The 15183-nt window shown below is 40.4% G+C and overlaps 1 protein-coding gene across 1 annotated transcript; it reads right to left on the bottom strand.

Moving 5' to 3' along the window:
- Nucleotides 1-227: 227 nt before the first annotated feature.
- On the bottom strand, nt 228-14587 carry RTCA (RNA 3'-terminal phosphate cyclase). The gene is made up of 11 exons (XM_083357701.1): nt 14367-14587; nt 13739-13839; nt 10669-10812; nt 9528-9651; nt 8124-8182; nt 7169-7310; nt 5263-5387; nt 5060-5118; nt 3940-4034; nt 1681-1785; nt 228-564 (listed from the first exon to the last, which is right to left on the bottom strand). The coding sequence occupies exons 1-11, from the start codon at nt 14412-14414 to the stop codon at nt 466-468; spliced, it is 1101 nt and encodes a 366-aa protein (XP_083213827.1). The 5' UTR covers nt 14415-14587; the 3' UTR covers nt 228-465.
- Nucleotides 14588-15183: the final 596 nt, after the last annotated feature.

Raw genomic sequence — 15183 nt, 5'->3', positions numbered from 1 at the left:
CAATGATCTTTGCTGAACTCACTCGCCTCACCTCGTCATTGAAGCGAAGAACCCAGTACATAACAGAAGGTTCATTTTGTCAAAAAGAGGATACATGTGGTGAAAAAAACATCACTGTCCTTGTGATGCAAATACCATCAGTTGTCTGGACAGCTTTGGAAACAACAGATTTTGTCCACAGTTGGGGGAGGGGGGAAATAAATCCAAATTAAAATGTTGAATTTTAGGTGCAGTTGTTTAATTAACCCTTTTCTATCACATAAAACACTAATAGTCTTTGGGCTGAGGCAAGATATAAGCCCAATAAATAAGTACATTTATGTATTATTACTTTAATAATAAAGGAAATTTAAGGAAGCGCTTTATTCAAACGTTCCAGTGAACGAAGTGCAATACATTTATACAGATACTTATAAAGAAAAACAAACCAAAATAAACATAACACCATCCCACCCAGAGCAATAATTACAGATTTGTATTTAGCAATCCGATTCCTTGGCACTCAATAATATGGGCATCCTTGGAAAGTTCTTCATCTTCTGATTTTGTCACGGTAAACTTAGCCTGCAAAAACAATAAACAAAAAAACCCTGATGCTTTCTAAAATTGTTCTTCGCATAAACTGGACTTCAGGCAAAGGGCACCACACAAAACATTCAAAAATTACAAATACAGATAATCCTCACTTACCGACAGCAATTGGGACCAGCAACTAAAGTCATGTGATTGCACCGGACCTCCATCAGTTCTGCTACAGTCATTGAGCAAATCACCATTGGTCATTAAATGCAATATCATCTGACCATGACTTATACAGTAGCTTCATGCCAGCTTCTTTTTGTGAGAAGCCAGCTGTGAAGGTCACAAATGGTGATCATGTCACTATTGGATGCTGTGACCATCACAAAGGCGCAGCGGTTATGAAGTGCCAAACTGGAATCACATGATCGAAGGACGCTCTAAGTTCAAGGACTGGTTATAAACCTCCTTCAGCACTGTCATAATTTTAAATGGTTGCTAAACAAGGCTGTCGGTAAGTGAGGACTACCTGTAAGGTGATCATTTCTTAATACTGTACTCCAGGGGTCTTCAAACTTGGCCCTTTTATGACTTGTGGACTTCAACTCCCAGAATTCCTCAGTGAGCGTACCTGGCTGAGGAATTCTGGGAGTTGAAGTCCACAAGTCATAAAACGACCAAGATTGAAGACCCCTGCTGTAATCTAAGCATCACTTCAACTTCTCCAAAGAGAGCATTCTCAAGTCAGAGTGCCACCCCCCCAAAAGACTTTATTATATCTGATATGTGCTACTGCTAATGATATTCAGGGAAATTTCAAGTTTGTATCCTGCCGGCATGCACCCATTGGGCAAAATGTGGATGGCTAAAAATCGTATCTTCAAGCAGATACTCCATAATCCATCCAGTAGACAAGGCAAGTCAGCTACCTCAAAAAGGAGGTGCTGGAGGGCAGTAAGGATGTAAGCTGCAATTGCTATGCATCCTCCCTTAGGCTCAATATGTTGAAAGTAATTGCCATTCTTTCCTGTATACGTGGAACTGTGAAGGGCATCATTGCATCTATTGCTTCGCAGTGCCGGCCCATTTTTCACTAGAGATCATGCCATACCACTACTGGCCAGACTGAGAGATTTGGAAGTTCAAGCGATTCGTACTTACCTTTGTCAGCAGTTCAGCAAAATGTATCGCTGTTTCGGTGTGCAGCGTAATTGGTCCAGTTTTTATTCTCGATTTCCCATTGGCTAAAGCCATGAAAATTATCAGCTGGAGAGGATCAAAAACAAGCCAGCATTATGAATGCCTGAAGGGATACAACACTCCCTGTTATTAAAAAAAGAAGAAGAAGAAAGACACATTCTTTGGACTATCTGACTGGAGCATCTTTTTATGGGGTGCCTTTCTTTCTAGATGTTTTTGCTTGCGCCATTCTGAATTATCTGAATTGATTACAAGCAGTCAAGTCACTGAAAAAATGTATGGTTGCAATCCTGAACATATAATTAGGGAGTAAGTGCCACTGAACTTAAATATATTTATAAAGAAATCTTATTTCTTATTATTACTTGCCGGTAATAAAATGTATTAGTCAGAAAAGGTTCTACAACAGTGGTCCCCAACCTTTGTGGCTTGAAGGCCTGGAGGGGGGGGGAAGGGAACCGGGCCACATGAGTGATGGGCCGGCGTGCATGCAGGCGCACAGCTCAACTTGTGCAAGTTGAGCTGCACCTGCGTTGGCCTGCCACTCACGCAGGTTGAGCTGTGCATGCACGCTGGCCTGCCACTCATGTGGCCTGATTCCAAATAGGCCACAGCCTGGGAGTGGGCCGTAACCCAGGGACTGAGGACCCCTGTCCCACCATAGATTAACATGACTGTCCTCCTACAACATATTTTACCATCTCTATTGTAAAACACACTAAATCTACAACCTTTTCCAGTTTCACACAAGGTTCTAATGCTCTGGAAAGATTCTGGCTAATTTTTAGCTTGCTGCTTTATTATTTGTAGGGAAAAGAATTCAGACCCAGGTCGATAGAGATGCTCTGAACCAGCCAGGCAGCCTCGTCTCTCCAAAAAACTCCCTGAGCAACTGCCCGCTGAACTTTTATTCACCTCCTTTTTCTGAATACCAAATACATTACATAAACCCCATCAATCTCAAAAAAATAGGATACATAGTGATAATTGGATACATAGTGAGAACTACTCAGGTGCCTATGAGATCATTACAAAAACAAGATACTAAAAGATATATGTGAAAGCTCTATCATAGCGTTTCCCAAACCTCCCACATGCCATCCTGTGTGAACCAGGGGAGTGTGCTCATCACTGTAATTCACGTAGAGGCCGATAAGAAACGTTTGGGAAAGCTGAAGGTTGGGAGGCCAAAAAACTGGCCATTCCCACAATTGTTGTTGCTAGTTAAACAAGAGTTCATTAGTGGGCCCAGTTTGGTCAGTCTTACCGAGGACATTGTTGAAAATCCAAGCCAAAATGGCTCGAAGATGGGTATCGCTTCGGTAAACTTTCAAGCTGTTTTGTATTAATGCAACTATTTAGCATTGTGAGAACATCAGTTTACCTCTTTTTTCCCCCCCTCAAAAGGCAGGTTTACAGAAAAATAAGGCTGCAGAAATGTAAGCCCAATTTTTTTCTAAATTTCTATCAAAATCTGCCAAGTTATAAAGGTGGCTTTTCAAAACTGCAGGTGGAATTGAAAGAGAATCTTTCACAGCGAATGATCTGAGAATAAGGCCCGCTGGATTAAGTGATTTTCTTTTGCCAGATCCACCTTCCCAGTTTCACTAACAGCCACCTCTGCTGGAATTCCCAATGCCAGAAAATCCCAACTCCAGAAAGCTGGGTTTGTTCCTGTCTTCTTGCATACCTCCCAACTGAGGTATGCAAGAAGAGGGGAAACTCAGGAATCCATGTGGCTTAAAGCTCTCCTGGGACACCAGCCTGCTTCCCCAACATAATAGAAATTTCAGCTTCTCAAGAGTTTATTTAAGTTTATTCTCCTTCAAGGTATACGACCAGATGGAAATGGTGTTAAAAACAAACAAAAAAGAAGGGAGAGGGATAGCTGTGTCTATTTTGTTTTACCAGTGAGGTTGGTCTGAAATTCAGCAACATGCTGGAAATGTCAAGGGTATTTCCTTATTAGTATGCTCCTAAAGCTCAGGAATTATTAGAAAGAGCTTTCTTCTCGCTTCACTCTCCAGCTGTGTTGGATTACAACTCCTATCCACCTACCATCCAAGATGACAGGGCTATCACAGCTGGTGGGTGATAGATTGAGAAAACCTGGATACTGAATTAATAACTCCTTGGATCCCTAATCCACATGTATGAGAAGGTGTATACGTGATACTTCAGCTTTTTTTGTGTGAGAGATTTCCCACACGCAGCTCTTACTTGGTCCTGCAGATAATCATCCACAGCACCTCCATGCCGAAGGTTTCCCAGCAGCATCTCTGCTGCTTCAATTCCAACTTTGTCTGCATTTTTACCTGTGAGAAAAATTAAGTAGGGAACCTGATTTAAATAAAATAAATTAAATAAAATGCTTCTAACACAAATGAAAATATGTTCAGAGCAGATTTCTATCTTTGGATAGTTTAAAATTATAAAAGGCCTTCATTCACTTTCACAAGGTAGCCAGGGAGAGTTATGAAGTTTTGCTTTCTGATGAAATTTGATATCAGATACTCATAAAGTTATATTTAATTTAGAATGAAACACAACACAACACAACACAACACAACACAACATGTATGACTACTGTGGCTCCTTCCAAATATGTGCTATATTAAGAGCCCAATTTAGTGAACCTTGATACAATGAACTTTGCATGCAATGGATCCGAAGCATGTTGACATAATTATACAAATGAAGTATATGGAGGAAATGATATATGTACACACATATACAAACACACACATGCTTCCTCTTCAGAACCAGCCTTAGAGACTCAGCCAATGCAAGCTCTCTATTTGTAATAAGAGATCTTTTGGACTAGAAGACCCATGTTGCCTTATTGGGAATATTATTTATTAAATTTATATACTACTCAAAGCTGCCTTATCAGGGAGATGGGCAGAATTAAAATAAAATAAAATAAAATAAAATAAAATAAAATAAAATAAAATAATAAAATAAAATAAAATAAAATAAAATAAAATAAAATAATAAAATAAAATAAAATAATAAAATAAAATAATAAAATAAAATAAAATAATAAAATAAAATAATAACATAAAATAATAAAATAAAATAAAGAGAAAGAAAGAAAGAAAGAAAGAAAGAAAGAAAGAAAGAAAGAAAGAAAAAAAGAAAGAAAGAAAAGAAGGAAAGAAAGAAGCTGTCATCAGATAAGAACATAGAATGGATATAAGCCGGAGAAAAGAACTGGAGTTGTGATCCTAGGGAAGACACCGCCATGCTTTTGGTTTGTCACCATAAAGCCAGAGCCTTTTACAAGGCTCTGAGGAGGCCAAGTTGCGTGAAGCAATGTCCCAGTGCCTAAAGCTCTCACCTCTTTTACCAAGGGATGATCCTGCCAGCAAGCAGCCAGTGGATGTCTCTGCAACAATTCTAAATAAAGTAAAAACTTATAGAATTATATGAAAACATTGAAGCCCACCCCTCCTTTTCTCTCCCCAAAAACAGCTCACAAGAAACCACTTGGCTTCCTATGGCAATAAACTGGACTCTCAAATGACAGCCAAACTCACTCACATAATTCCAGATCCTGTTCCAAAGGCCTCATTATCCGGCTCTCTAACAGTCTGAATATTGACGTAGAGATCCCGAATCTCTTTCCTGATGCATTTCACTGCAGCGGAAGCCATATCTTTGGCCACCTAAAGTAACAAAATAAAAGGAATACATGGAATTCTCAATGCAAGAGCTTTCCATCTTATATGTATTTCACATGGAAAGAGTGGAAAGATTATAATTTTGCAGAAATTTGCAAACAGTGTCTCCTGAAAAGCTGGTCTAGAGACTGTTTGCTTAAAGTAGCTCGCCTGATGATCCCTGCCATTTGTGCAGAGTTTTGTACAGCACAACCTGAACCCGTTTCAGGTTGAAGTCTCTACCTGGTGTTTGAATGGCAAGTCAGGGGCTGAACTCAAGTACGTTGGGGGGGAAAAATAACCGTGAACGTCTTTAAATTGAATCATACACAGGAATAAGACCACGGCCCTTGGGTTTATTGAGCTTTTTCTGTGAAGAAAAAACAACAACTGCAAGATCAATGCAAATTCTGGAGACCACATCAAAGACTCTGGATGGTGCTAAGCAGCCTTAGGACCACTGATAAGATAACCCTGGTATAGAAAGCCTTCTTTCAGAGCAAATCTCACCCCCTGTGATCAGTTACCTAAACTACAGAGCATCTTTACAGGTGACCTGGCTTATCTGACTCATTCAGCAGATGGGAGACAGATGTAAAAACAAAAAATGATTTTTCTAAAGCTATCAAATAACTTTTTGGACAAAGGTGAGATTCAGACTCTCAGAAGTTGTTGTACACCAGTGTTTTGATATAACATATTTGGCAGAGAGACTCGTGGTTTTGGGGGATTACTTATTCATCTTTTCTAATGACCTATTCGGTGATTCTCTTATAATCAAGTCCTGGGCACATTTAAGAGATAGTCATAATCACCATCTTTCAAAATGGTGGTGAACCTATGGCACACTGCCACAGATGGCATACAAAGCCCTCTCTATTGGCACGCACACCGTCGTCCCAGTCCTAGGCCTTCAGCTGGGTTTTATAAAACCTTTTTGCATCGCCCCAGTCCTAGGCCTTCAGATGGGTTTTATAAAACCTTTTTGCTTTAGGCCTCCACCGCCGTGTGCAAAAAAAAAAAAGGTTCAATCAATTTCAACTTCTTGCGGGGGAAAAAAAGATCTCGCAAAGTTGGAATTGATTGAGCTTTTTAGTCCCACCCAGTCTGCCATTAAGACTGCAGCCACACCCACCCAATGGGTCACACCCACCCAATTGGCCACACTCACCCAATGGGCCTCACCCACCCGGCACCCGATGATACATAAGTGGGTTTTGGGTTGCAGTCTGGGCACTCAGTCTCTAAAAGGTTCACCATCACTGGGTTAGGCTATCTGTCCATCTTGTCTGCTACTGTTAACTTTGACCAGAACCAGTTTTGCCATATCTTAGATAAATGTCCTTCTTATTTGCTTTGGTGTCCTGTTGTAAATGAAGATGCCAATTAAAGGACTGGATCTGGGATCTTCTTCAGGCAAAGAATGTATTTTATAATGGAGCTAATTATTTTTACCCTTATGACTGCATAACAAATTTCTTAATATAGCACAAGTGGAGAACTGTAAAATGATCACTCTACTATGTTGCTATTATAACTAAATTGCCCATATTATTTTTCAAGGTAGCATGACATCTTTCTAAGACATAGTTAGCGTAACAATAGCTTGCTAATAACCAGAGGACTGGTGTATTTCTTCTAGAAAATCATAAGCTATTATTTACAAATTCTAACATGTTAGTTAAACCAAACTTTTTTATAACTTAAAGCAGTGTGAATTCAGTCCAACTTTGGATCCAAATCTTAATGGACAAGCCCTTTTCCTCACCTAAATCAGACATACTTACTTTGATTGGCAAAGCCTCAGCAACAAAGGCTCTTCCGTGTATCTTGGTCACCGTACCACGGTCAGTTAAAGTGATTGGGTTTAGTTGCTTAACTGGGGACATTCGGACAACCACTTCACCACCCCCTTTCGGATAGTAGCCCCTGTTGAAAATAACAACACACAAGCAGAGCTCAAAATAATGAGCTTATTTTTTTGCCACTAAAGATAAACCTTCTCAAACATAAATAGTACTCCTGCAAAAGGCTGATTTGATCTAGTGCTCTATTTCCTACACAGAGGTCCCCAACCTTTTGGACACCAGGGACCAGTTCCACGGAGAAAGATTTTTCCGCGGACCAGAATGCATGGCTTTGTGTGCTGCCTGCATCCCATGGATGGGGCTTTGCTCGTTTGTGCGGACCGGCTGCTGGCATGCCGTGGCACGCTACCGGTCCACAGACCAGGAGTTGAGGACCCCTGTCCTACACCACACCGCATTAGAATATCTTTGATAAGCCCACAAGCATGTTATGAATATCAGGGACCAAGCAAGTAAATATTCTTAGAGGAGACAGCTCAAGAACCGAGCTATCACTTCACCCCTTACTCCTACGGCACTAGTTCTCTGGATTTAAAATCATCTGGCTTTGAGTGATGTGCAAGTTCCAAAAAGAAGATGAAACCAGGACAAAGAAGCAAAGGAGAAAATCAAGAGACAATTCAGGTCATAATTTAATAAATACAGTGTATGTTATTCTCCCTGTCATTTAACAACTTGGGCAAGTTATGAAAGAGTTCAAGGGAAGCTACTCTCTAGTTTTCAGAGGCTGCGCTTACTTTTAAAGGCCTCTGACTCAGAAGGCCACTATAGCAGGTCATAAGCAAAAGGAAGGGAGTATCTTTTGTTGCCAAAATGCAAGATAGAAACTTGCAATCACAGAGAGAAGACACGTCAACACACAACTGGAACTCACCTCCTTTTTATGTCACAGTCTACAATCACACCAAACTTTTCAGCTATTGGCTTGAAGACCTGGAGAGTAAACACATTTATTGAAAAAACATAGGTACATCCTTTTAATGAATAAAGAACCCTTTAATCATGCTGCCAGATTGATGCAAAAAACAGTGTATCTATCTGTCTGAAGGCCTCACTATTTTATCTTGAGTATGGAAAACTGCAATTTTTATGGACAATAGTTTGCTATCAAAAGCTAGAACTTCTTCATGTTTTAAGGACAAACTATAATCTGTGCATATCGCTTCTATTCTAATCTGCCACAAATTAGTAGAACCTCACAGATACTCCCTTGGACATAAAAGAAAAGGAACGGGTCAAGTGTTTTCAAGCTCATGTTGACTACCATTTTATGTGACATGAGGCAATGTAGCAGATATCCTTGGGAAATAATTAGAAGGAGGGATAATATGCCATTTTATTTCTTTTCAAGCAGACAAAATCATTCTCGTCCTCTTTTTTCCAACAGAAGAGAATATTTGTAGGTCAGGATTGAACTTTGTAATCCTTGACGGTCTCTGATTAATTGTTGTTTGGTTTCTTGCGCTGGTGCATCACCAAACTAGGTAATATCATCGGTGCTAATGATGATTACTGAATTTGACCATCATGATGATGTTACCTAGTCTGGTAATGAAATGTTTGCAAAAAACCCACCAAACTCAGAGAGCACTAAGGACCTCAGAGTCTCTGTGTTTTTCACTTGAGACACAGCTTGGACTAAAAAATATCTAATCAATAAAAACAAAACAACCAATTATACTTGAATCACCCTCTTTGCAATGTGGGCAGATGTGCCACATGATCCACACAATCCTATTGTTTTCAGTAATATAAATATTTAGTGTCCAACTGAATAATTACAAGAAGCAAACAAAATTCGGAAATAACCATTCACTTGATTGTGATAAGTATGAATCAAGTTTCCAAATGAATAGACATGGAGGCATTTATTACAACCTGAATAAATTGATTAAGGCAGTTTTAACTTGCTTTAACACTGTTCTAAAAAAACTTTATCACTGCTTCACCAGATATGTTGCGCAAGCTTTAAAAAGTTAACACGGCGGCGCATCAGCATATAAAAAAGGGGTGAGTCTTGGCTCATGAGCCTCTTGAGTGTTTGGAACCTCCTGTGCTTGATTTTAGCCCACTTAATTTATCACATCAGCTTTTAAAAGCTTTTTCTTTTCTTTTCTGCCATACTTTACTTGAGGACCAGCAAATATAGTGAATACATTCCCTGTGTCTTCACTGATAAAACTAATCGGACAAGTCCACTATAAAACAACCCCAAATGAAGGCTAATTGGTTCTGCAAGATCAAAGGCCCAACTTTAAGCACATGAACTTCCATTTACCATCAAAGTATAGTCAATCTGAGGAGCCATCTCTGCATTGGTGCCGCCTTTCAAACGGAGTTCAGAAGGAGAGACCGCAAAAAGGACACAAGGCATGGCTACTTGCATTAGCAAGCAAACACTCCTATGATTAAAAATAAATGCATAGACAATATTAGATTTATGTTCTCATTATGTTCCCAGCAAGAAGTGGGACTCAAATGCCTAACTATCCCCTTCAACTCTATGATTTTGTTGCTACTTTTACACTCTCCCTTCTTGAGCTGTCTAGGGAAAAGACATCTATGGTTTTCTTTCTCACCCACCTTCCATTTTACTCTCAGTATGCTTTAGAGCAGTAGTTCTTAAACGTTTTTTTTTCTCTCCACTTTTAAAAATTATGGAGGACCCAGAAGAACTCTCGTTGTTAAATATTACATTTACCAATATGCACTGCATTAAAAATTAAAATTGCTGCATTTGTTGCCACTACTGCTTCTCATTAACTGATGAGATTTTAATACCGTATTTCAACAAACGCTTGGCAAAAAATTTTGACCCCTGAGAGTGTCTTGCAGGACCCCAAAGGTCCTAAGTCCACACTTTAAGAAACACTAGTTTAGAGGGAAAGCAATTGGTTCCAAGTCACTCAGTCAGCTTCATAGCTAAAAAGGATTGGAACTATGCCATTCCACTGTTAATTCAACAATTGGTTAATCTCAACTTTGAAATTCTGAGTCGTTCTGCACTTGTAATTTGGTGTTAGGATTTTGCAATTGCAGAAACTGGACTTCAAAGGCTCCAGGATCCACAAAAGGGAAAAATCCATAGAAGAGAAAAATGCTCTTTACAAAAGAATTATTCTTAGAAAACAGCAGAAAAATCTACCCCACAAAAAATCAGGACATACAGTAATAAAATATCAGTGTATGTATTTGTACCTTTTCTTTCATTTTGCAGCAAGACCTTTGTTAGTTTGGTGTCTTTTAGGTGCAATGGACTACAATTCCCATATCATACTTAGCCATCCCTTTACTGACTGTTGATGGTAGGATTGTATGAAATACACTTGGAAAGACACAATTCTATAGCTTTAAGGTATAAGATCTCTTCAAAACTGAGTGCTAATTAATACCGTACAAATGCAAACAAAAAAAAATACCCTGCTGTTTTAGTGTCTGCTATGTGAGTTCCACCCTTGATCTTCCCAGGTGTGAAAATGATCTCTATTGACCCGATGTCTCCACCTTCCATCTGTCCATCACATAGATCACGAACCATTTGCAGTCCAGACAGGTGCTGAGGCCTTCAAGTCAAGTACACTGAATTAGAACATAGAGAGAGCCTGGGCATGCATACATGATACAAAGGGTGCTCAGCTTAAAGTGATGTCTTCCTCCATACAGGTTAATTAGCCACTTCTCCCTACTTGCCCAGGAAAAATATCAATAATCCCTCGACAAGCAACTGGCAAATATTCTCAATTACTGCATCCCTTGTTTAGAAAGAATATTTCCCCAAAACTGAGAAAGGAGTGCCTTTTACCTAATTTCACAAGGCCTTTTGTTTTAAAATCCTTCTCTAGGCAATCAGCTCAGATTTCTGACATGTGTGATACATATTCCTTTGATAGTAATAAGTTAAACAGTCAAAAGGATGTCAAAATGAGTAAGGGAGGGCGATGACAGAGATACATGGTTCTACTTACTTTTGGTTCTGACTCCACCCACCATTTGTTTCAACCCCACCCACCATGTGGGATGTACCTCCCAGTCAGTTAGGACAGAGGTCCCCAACCTTTTGGGCATCAGGGAGCGGTTATGTGGAGAGAGGTTTTTTTGTGGACAGGAGTGGGCATGTTTTTGTGTGCTGACTTCATCCCGCGGATGGGGCTTTGTTTGTGCAGCCCGGTTGCTGGCGTGCCGTGGCCCAGTACTGGTCCACGCACCAGGGGTTGGGGACCCCTGAGTTAGGAAATATGGTGCTATGAGAACTAAAATTAGTCTGATTCACTACAGTATAGCACCATATGACCCTGTAGCAACTTCCAGGACAAAAGTATCACAGGAATTTTGTCTCTCAGTTCTTTGAGCTTGAAAGAGAAAGGAAGGCCAATGGCAGGCCAAAATTATTCCAAATGGATTTTTCCTGGCCCATTATCAACGAGGATAGAACCATCAATTGCACAGAAGCTTAAGCCATTTGATATATTATATAAGAATAGTGATATGATAGGTATTATATTTTTGTTAATCATTATATTTATTCATTACATATATAACTGCTATTGGATTGTTTTATGATGGAAACAGCACACAAGCCTGAGAAATAAAAAAAATTATGATTGTTGAAATGGCTTATAAGCTACTTTGATGGAATATGTGTTCTAAAAGGCAAAATATAAATAATAGTAGAAATAAAACAACATTCGTGTAGAACCATATAATACAACATAATATAATTAAATGCCACAATCCCATCATAACAGGACTTAAGCAAGCTGCTACACTTTTATTTATCCATAAATATATCTGTAGATATACTTACATATTTGTAGATGAAAACACATGAAAAAAGTTTTATAGCCACAGAAGCATTCGCCCCTTTGTCTTATTTCAGATCATCACTATTATATGCATAATAAGAAAAGATGCCCAAATGCCTGTTCAAAATTAACTGAGGGAGCTTGTTAATTCTCTTTTCTACTACTCAGTCTAGACACTTTGCTTTGGATGATCCTTCCATGTTTTATAATACAGAAAGCAAATTCTGTCATTCTACCTGCATAAGAAATTAAAACTATCAGAAATCAACAATCTGGGAAATGTATCAAGAAGTTTCTAAGGGGGATTTTGAACTATGATAAAGAAAAGAGTAAATCAGAATATAAATATTTATATAGGAGAGTTCCTAGAGGGAATTTATTTGGAAGAGGAGATGGTAAATAGATTTTATTTTAAAGTATGCCCAATACTTTATGCCACCTATCCTGTGAGCATGAACATTCAGCATAAAATACTCAAGGATATCACCAACAGCCATATATATCCCTCGTAACAAAATTCATAGGATTTATTGGAATGCTAACTATGTACCAATCTATTTCTAACCTGATCCAGAATATTAGCAGATTCTGACATATAGAGAACAGTCAATACCAAACACTCCAACTGCTGCCAATGTCAACCTCCCATCGCCCGGTTCGCTCCCACAGAGTTGGCCTCCTCAGGGTTCCGTCGGCCAGGCAATGCCGGCTGGCGACCCCCAGGGGGAGAGCCTTCTCTGTGGGCGCACTGACACTCTGGAACGAACTGCCCCCAGAGCTGCAGATGGCCCCTGGCCTTCGGTCCTTCCGCCGTGACCTAAAAACCTGGTTATTCCAACAAGCGGGCCTGGACTGATCATGGTTTTTAAATTTGGTTTTTTATTGGTTTAAATTGTTCTTATTTCTTATATTGTTTAATCCTCTTTTAATTTTTGTATTTATATCTTTTAACTTTTTATTGTTGTAAGCCGCCCTGAGTCCTCAGGGAGAAGGGCGGCATATAAATTTAATAAACCTTAAACCTTACTAAATAAGCTTTCCATATACAGTGAAGGACTGATTGATCGATTGAGATCCAGCCCCCTTTGCATTTTGAAGTATGAGACAACAGGGAAAGCAAACCATGGGTCTCCAAATGCTGCTAAACCACAACTCCTAATATACCTCACTATTGGTTATGCTTGGAGGGTGCTTGGAATTTTAGTTTAGTAGTCTTTGAGATTCACATGCTTTCCCTCATAGTCTGTGAAAAATACAGCTTTAAAACAAAATGAGAAATAAGCCTAAGAAAATAGCTTAAACCAGTCTAGCATTCCAACACCAACAACTTGAGAATTGGTATGCTAACAGATGGCAGCATCTGGCTGATGTTTCTGACTTTGGAAGCTAAACAGGCTTGGACCTGGTTACTATTTGGGTCACCAGGCTGTAGGCTAGACAAGGATGTCAAAGGCAATGCCAAACCATCCACTTCCTTAAGGAAGTCTTTATCTTTGATAACCATCAGCAAATGGCTACTCCTTTGTAGCCACCATAAAACCTAAAAGGGTTTTGCAGATTAGTAATTTTTCTGAACTTCTTCACAAACCTGGCATAAACACGAGCTACAATGACCTGATAGCAGATTTCCCCCCCCCCCCTAAGATTAGCTCGAAATTCGCTTTCCCAAAAGCTGACCAGGATTTACCTTAGACCAGGCTGACTCCTGCCAGCTCGGATATTTTTCACCTGCAAAGGTTTATTGAGCAAGCAACTCAGAGCCGTAGAAACCCTCAAGATCTGGCCACCCTGCAAGGAAAGCAGATCGTCATAAAACTGGAGCTGTTGGGAAAGACTGGAAAGCCTATATACCCAGGGTCTGTGCCAAGTTCACAAATCTGTAATAATCCCCATTTTCAAACGAGGATGGGGGGGGAGCGTCGGGGGCTGGGAAGTACAGATGTCATAATACACTTAGGCAGGCAAGCCACTAAAATTGGAATTCTTATTCAACGGGAGGCATGCAAAAAAGGAGGAATCCAAAGATTAATATTGTATTTCCTTTTCCAAAGTTAAGAAGAGCCACGGCAGAATGGATCTTCGGGGGGGGGGGCGGTTTAACCAAGTCCCAGTTTCGGGGAAGAAGATACGGGAGTTAACTTCTTCCTGCCAGAAATTAGAAGAATCGCGTCCTTCTTGCTGGCTCTCCGACATCAACCGACCTACTCATTCATTCGTTCGTTCATTCATTTCTTGGGAACGTTCGGTTGCGGCCCCGTCCCGAGCCAGAGCCACGGGATCCGGCTGCCCACGATTCCTCTTTTCCGCTAACTCACCCCTTCCATAACGCTGCCATCTATCTCCACCCGGCCTTCGTCGCCCATGGTGGGCCGCCGCTGAGAGGCCGCGTCCTGCGTCCTGGAAGTGAAGAGGCCTCCCCGAGAGATCGACCTCCTGGCTCCCAGGAGCAGAAATGGCGAGGGACCGGAACCCGACCCAAGACAAGCACGGAGAGCGAGAAATGCAGCCACGGCCGCAGCAACGCCACCTCCGCCGGTTTTCGGCCTCTACTGAGAAAGCGGGCAGGGAGCAGGCGCAGAACTGGCCGGGCTCCGCTGCTTCTTTTGCGGCGCTCGGGAACTCGCTTAACTCCCGAGGCTTAGAAAAGAGAGAGCTTCGGTTGCCGAGTTATGTCCATATTCAACTTTTGAGAAATCATTGCCAGGAAGGCTGTTATTTTTTCTTTCTTTCTTCCTAAAAGTGCATTTAAATTTCTCTTCAACTACAGCTCGACTGACTCATTACGCATAATGATGGCTTGTCAATCCCCAGTGAGGTGTGTTGAATAAACACAGTTGGTAGGTGCACAGATCAGAAAAAGATATTGGGCGAGAGAAAATTGTAGCAGACCACGATGAGATGAGATGATGAGATGAGATGATGAGATGAGATGATGAGATGAGATGAGATGATGAGATGAGATTCTGCCTCTAGGATACGGACTGTGCAGGTTGTCTAAGAAACCTGTATGGCCTGAAAGCTTGCATCCATTTTATCCATTTTATAGGTGAGTTATATTCATATACATTCAGAGAAAAAGACAGCGTATGTATGCACATACATAAAAACAGATACCAGGCAACTTCACGGGCA

Source organism: Vipera ursinii (assembly GCF_947247035.1).
Source record: "Vipera ursinii genome assembly, chromosome: 3".
NCBI lineage: Eukaryota > Metazoa > Chordata > Lepidosauria > Squamata > Viperidae > Vipera > Vipera ursinii.
The sequence above is the reverse complement of the archived record's forward strand: the minus strand, read 5'-3'. Positions and strand labels throughout refer to the sequence as shown.